Genomic DNA, 6,314 nt, shown 5'->3' on the forward strand with positions numbered 1-6,314 from the left:
AGGCCGAGAACCAACACAGCAAGGCAGCAAATGTCAAGGCTTCTGTGTCATTCATCAGTACTTCTCCGAGAACTCTCAAAGCTTTCTTTATCTTTTCCCACCCACCTTTCATCATCTCTCTGCTGTCTGCCACTAGAAACTAGCAATTCTATGTAAGAGAAAACTATTGTTGAGTTTAAAGGTTTATTCTGTACTTAAATGATTTAGAAACATCAGGTTTACATTTCTTTGCTTGACTAATAAATGTTTCACTGTTGAAATTACCTACAGTTTTTATATCTCCAATCAAATTATTTTTTAAATAGTCTCCTTCTGATAGATTCCTTCTCCAAGTAGGATGACTGCGGAGACTATCTGCTCTGGATTTATTTGTTGACTATTTTGTATTAAGTCTCCAGACTCAGTCACTCCAGAGTTTATAATCCTCAAGGTCAGGAAATCCTTCTTTATACCTCATCGAAACCAGCAGTTGTGCCAGTTTCTTCCTGTGAAATTTTTTAGGAGGAGAGAGATAACGGGTAACCTTTCCTGAAAAGAGTTCTCCATTTACTTGAACACTATTATAAAATCCCCTCTAAGATTTAAAACTCCTTTTTTGGGGAGGTGGGGAATTTCAATCTAGAATTGGGCCTTGAAATCAAGAAGTTTCGAGGAGGCTGCTATAGGCATCCTTGGGGATAAGCCTGCTTTTTGGGGACTCCCATTCGTATAGTAATTCCACATGGAACACCTATTAGCACAAGGAACTCTGGGAATAGAGACAGACACCAGGCAACAACTGAGAAAAACAGGCAAATAGTATCCCCTTATTTCTAGGCCTAGTAGCGAAGATGCTGTCTTGATATTTTAATGGTTCTAAACCAAATAGACACAGAATAGGAGACTCCGCTGTGAGTGAAGAATCTGACTGTGATTCTGCTCCTTGGTGATCTGATTTCCTTATGAATAATCCTATCTTAAGATTTATTCATAAGATGTTCCTTTCAAATGTTACTGGGTCTTTATAAAATATTATATTCTGATATTTCTGATGACTGCCAAGAATATTTGCAAATAGGCTATAAGTGTAAAATAGTAACATTTATGCAGGGGATATAGTACACAGTCAAGGTTAAATTGAACAGCTTACCATGTTTTTTTTGTTTCTTTTTTGTTTTTTTTTTGCGGTACACGGGCCTCTCACTGCTGCGGCCTCTCCCATTGCGGAGCACAGGCTCCAGACAAGCAGGCTCAGCGGCCATGGCTCACGGGCCCAGCCGCTCCGCAGCACGTGGGATCTTCCCGGACCAGGGCACGAACCCGCGTCCCCTGCATCGGCAGGCGGACTCTCAACCACTGCGCCACCAGGGAAGCCCGAACAGCTTACCATTGACAGACATTTCTTTCCTCCACTGAAAACTCTCATCAAGCATCTTCAATGTTTCATCTACAACATTATGCCTCCAACATAAGTAACTTTCAACCCAGTTATCATCTTGTTGTAGTCTTTCAACATCACGTGGATCATACTTATCTGACTTATCTAGGGGAAAAACAGTAATAAATATCCAAGTCAGATAAATTCAGCAGTGAATGATAACCAACACTAATACCAAAGGAGAAGAAAGACCTGGAAGATAAAGCTAAGCTACTTGAAGATAGACACAGGGATGCAGTTCAGATGAAAATGCAATTTAAAGGATTGATGGAATTTCTAAGTATGACTAGAATAAAGTTATCTAAAAATTGCAGCTTTATTTTAAGACAAGCCACCACCAAAAATTTAAAAAATAAGACCACAATAAATATTTTGCATAACCCTCTAAAACCATAAACCAACATCTAGAAAGATCAATTATGTTATGTGAACTTAAAATACTCACCCTAGTCAATGAAAAATGAACTTTTATGTATAAAGAACGAACTAGGTTGTACTTAAAAAGACATGTGTTTGCCAAGTGTCTAATTTGAAAATGAACTAAATACAAAATGGAAAACTATGTATGTAGCAGTCAACATTTCCCTTAATTCATTGGAATAATTGTTGCCAATAATTTTTCATTATCCACCTACACACATGCTGTGTTCTCACCAACCTCTACATACCTCTGTATCCTCCTTCCACACCCTGCTCTATTTTTCTGTAACTGAATTTTCCTTGTCTCTTCACAACCACCTTTGCACATCCAAATTCTACCATTCTGCAAGACTCCTTTCAAATGCTTCCTCTTCCATAAAAATTTTCCCTGGGCCTAGAAGTAATTCCTTCCCTCCTGTGAATAGCTATAGGACCTAAACTATGCACTCAGCACCCTTGAATCAGAGTTACTCGTGTTTATGCCATATCTTCCCATATAGAGATCGTAACAGCACAGTCTATACACATCCTAAGAAGCCCGCAAAGCAGATTACATAGTGCCAATGAAAAGGCCTTCAGGAAACATTTGTTGATTGAATCTATTCCTTCTCTATTTTTTATTTTCTCTGTCAATGGTACCCTCCCAGGGAACCAAGGAAGAAACTTCAGAAAATTGCCTGACTCCCTCATCTCTTTTTTTTTGCCCCTAGTTAGTTGCCAGATTGTACAGATTCTCTCTCCTCTCCAGTAGTTCTGAGTTATTTCAGGCCCTCAGAGATAACAGCTGAAAGGGTGGGCAAATATAAAGAGCATCCGTGGAACTAGCGAGTCCCAATTTCCTTATCTTTAAACTGTTTTAGATACTCACAGGGTTGTGTGAGGATCAGAGAAAAATGTATATATGAAAGTACTTGAAAGTTTCAAGCACTATAAAATATAAGATGAGGCCATAAATCATGTATTTGTAGAGTGTTACCTTGGATATGGCTTTCAATAACTGGGCTCTATTTTTCTAATCTTTACAATGAGTGGTTCTGTTGTAAGTTAACCTTGGAAAATGGTATTTTAGCTCTGTCTATGCAAAAGTTCATCAGTATTCAAAGGACAACTTTTCTTTAATTATGATTTATAAACATGAGTTGAGATATAAAAGAATTTATATACTGTTTGGCAGCAAAAAGGACCCTGGGAGCACCTGCCCCTAAAGTCAGATCATCCAGTTTGGCCACTGGACAGCTCTCTCCACTGGACCAATGTAGTGTTTTCCTTGAAATTACTGTCTGACTTCAAGAAAATTTCTCCCAAATACCCCAGTCTGAATAACCATAGTTTACTTAACAGTTGTTCTTTCAAATAAAAATGGTGGTCCACGAAAAATGTGACTAATTTAGCTAGCAACTCAAATACGCATAAGTATTTACTGATTCCTGATTTTGTTACCCAGAACATTTAAAGTCCATGTACTCAAGGGTCAAGATTTAATAAAATTTACTGCTTCATCAGGGGCTTTCTAAAATAAGATTGACTTAAAAAAAAAGTTTTAACTGAGAGTGCTGACAATGAAGACTATAATGGCCATCTGCCTTGATTCGGGCCAAGGAGGCAGCAGTTTTGCCCACTATTGCTTCCGCGTAATCAGTGCAAACGAAAAAGGGAAAAAAGCTTCTTAGCATCACTGTGAAAACAGCTTTGACCTCATGGGCTCCTGAAGAGTCCTGGGCATCTCCAAGGGTCTGCAGACTACCACTTCCCCAGGACAACATGTGGCAAGTGGTAAAAACTCAAAAAATATTAGCCGTAAGAAGAAGAATCAAACATTATTGTTGTCATTATCATCACTCCTACCACTGCTGCTATTACCACTATGGACACCATAAACAAGACAGTGCCCATTACCAAGAAATGTAAGCTTATTGCTCTTGGATAGCTTTTAGGGATACAGATCTTTGCAATTAGAAATCTCCATTTAGATTAAAATGATTACTTACTGTTATTAGCAGGACATGTGCTTACACATGAGACACCTCTTGTTAAATATTTACCCCTAGAGACAGGTAGAGACGGAAACAGCTAGAAAAGACAGAGCAAGAGAGGATTGGGGAGGAGGTCATGTAGGAGTGGAGGGAGGGGGGGCTGGAGGGAAGTAGGGGCAGAAGAGGACAGAGAAGAGGGCTGAGGGGAGGAGAGGGAGAGACAGAAGGACACACAGGGAGAAACAGAGAGAAAACTGAGCATTCAAGGCAAGGAAAACTTCAAGGCCAAGTGTAATAATAACTGCTTATGACAACACCATTTGCTGCTTTCAAACACAGCTCCCAGACAACTGAACTGAGGGGAAGCAAACTACACAGCCCAAAACATACGTCTTTGGCATACTGATTATTTTAGGCGGATATTTTTAACAAACAGCGCATACAGGAATCTTTAAAGTGAGTACAAGTCACCCTTTTATAAGAAACATTTACACGTATAAAGGAAGTCTCCATTTGTAAATGCCTCCCTCTCTGTGACAGGAAGAGGAGAATGATTGGAAATCTCCAGAAACTCTTATCAATGGGAAAGGCCAGGACATAAATCTGCACAACCATACCCTTGTTTACTGAGCTTTTCTTGGTCACCTCTCATAACTGACTCCCCACCCTAGCATCTTCTGTCTTTAGCTGGAGATGGTATTGAAGGTGGTGGCTTGGGCCACTTCGGAGAGTTACTCAGTTCTCCTGGGTCTCTCCCACGTATACAAGGGATACACATGTTAAACTTGTGTTTTCCTCCGGTTCATCTGTCTTATATCAACTTAATTATTAGGCCAGTCAAAGAACCTAGAAGGGTAAACGGAAAATGTTTTCCCCTCCACAGAACCCTCAAGTGTTAGCGAGTTTTCTGAAAACCAGTCCTTCAGTAAATCCAGATGTTACAGGAAGAAGCTGAACATGTACACTCAAAAGGTATCTGAAGATATGAAAAGACACATGTGCGCACACCCCTCCCCACCACCTAAGACACATCACTTTGAAAGACTTTACCTCTCAGTGATTAAAACATAGCAATGAGGAAGAGATTTGCCTTATACACAGATATATATGTGTGTATACTCTCATAATACCTTGTCCTTATTACTTTCATCTTGCTGAGGACCAGCGAAAACTTCATCACAAACCAACATTAATCTCAAGCGGTGGACTTTTAAGCCTCATCCTTACATTTGTTCCAAATAGCTCAAAGCTCATTTTTGGCCACTCCTCTGTTAAGAAACCTCAGTGAACTCTCACCACACCTGTATGGTTCACTGTCTCTTTCTACTATTTATTTCTTCTTCCATAAATTCTGCTCTGTAAATTGGTCTTATAGTTATACAGTGTATCCCCACCAAACAAAGTGGAAAGTTCCTAATTTTGCAGAGAAAGAACTAAATAAATGGCAATGGTAATTCACCTCTGGGTTAGACAGGACTAAATGTTCCAGGGTAAAGATGACCTCTCAGCTTTTTGTTTCTTCCTCTCTTCCCTGCGTGTGAATGCTCACCTCCTTCACGCTCTCTCTCACATACACAATTTTAAGTGCTGCAGGATAAACAGAATACAGTGCTTACTCATAAAACAGAGAATTCCATTATTAACTTTTCTTCTTCCCTCTTGCATTTGTTGGCTGGTGAAATTACCAACCAGCCAGAAACTGTGGTTTAAGGTTAACAAGTGTGAAAAAAATTCATAGCCTGATTCAGGATACCGGGCAGAGTGATGAAATCAGAAGACCCCTGCTACTGACTATGTACAGGGAGACTGAGCAAGTCACTCTGGGCTTGATTTTCTTCTCTGTACAATGGAGATAAGGTCTGCCTATCTATCCACAGTCTAATGAAGATCAAGGGCACTTTGAAAATTTTAAACACAATACCAATGAATTTTTATTAACATAAGGTAGAATGCTCCCTATGAACAGAAGATGAAATTCTAACTGACCTATTAGTCGGTTGAGAAAATCTGGAAAGTATATTATAGATATTATAAATGTGCCTAGAATTCATATAGAAAGGTTGAAAAAATACAAAAGTATTCTGATAATGAAAACCAGAAAACAGTTATTAACTGGGTGTCATGCTGTTGAAATGCAGCAAATATACAACTATCAAACATCAACAGTAGTTTAAAACCTCTTAGCATCTGTTATTTCTCCAAGGACTCTGAGCACTGATCCACTTAAAGTCCTGGCGGGACCCCAGAAGAGCATTTGTACTGGATGGACCACTTCTATTGGCTGGACCATGTAAATGTCAACAATGGGAGTGATCAGGCTGAAATAACAGAATATTCCCTTTAGGGCATCCTCTGCTGGTGGGCCACAACCTACCCTGAATCTCCTCTTTCCTCTGAAGCTAGCTGGTGAGAGACTGAGAGGCAGGGGGTCATCTACGATGGGATTAAGCCATTGGCCTATAGCGGCGATTCTCAAACTTTAGCACCTCTCAGAGTCAGCAGGA

The 6,314-nt window shown here is 39.7% G+C and overlaps 1 protein-coding gene across 1 annotated transcript in view; it reads right to left on the reverse strand.

Moving 5' to 3' along the window:
• MOSPD2 (motile sperm domain containing 2) overlaps positions 1 to 6,314 on the reverse strand; it is a 61,423-nt gene that overhangs the window by 45,224 nt on the left and 9,885 nt on the right. Inside the window, exon 3 of the mRNA XM_007466335.1 lies at positions 1,367 to 1,522. Within this exon, the coding sequence (XP_007466397.1) occupies positions 1,367 to 1,522 (156 nt within the window). The remainder of the gene's footprint in view (positions 1 to 1,366; positions 1,523 to 6,314) is intronic.

This window comes from Lipotes vexillifer, unplaced genomic scaffold (genome assembly GCF_000442215.2).
Source record: "Lipotes vexillifer unplaced genomic scaffold, Lipotes_vexillifer_v1.1 scaffold169, whole genome shotgun sequence".
Classification (NCBI taxonomy): Eukaryota; Metazoa; Chordata; class Mammalia; order Artiodactyla; family Lipotidae; genus Lipotes; species Lipotes vexillifer.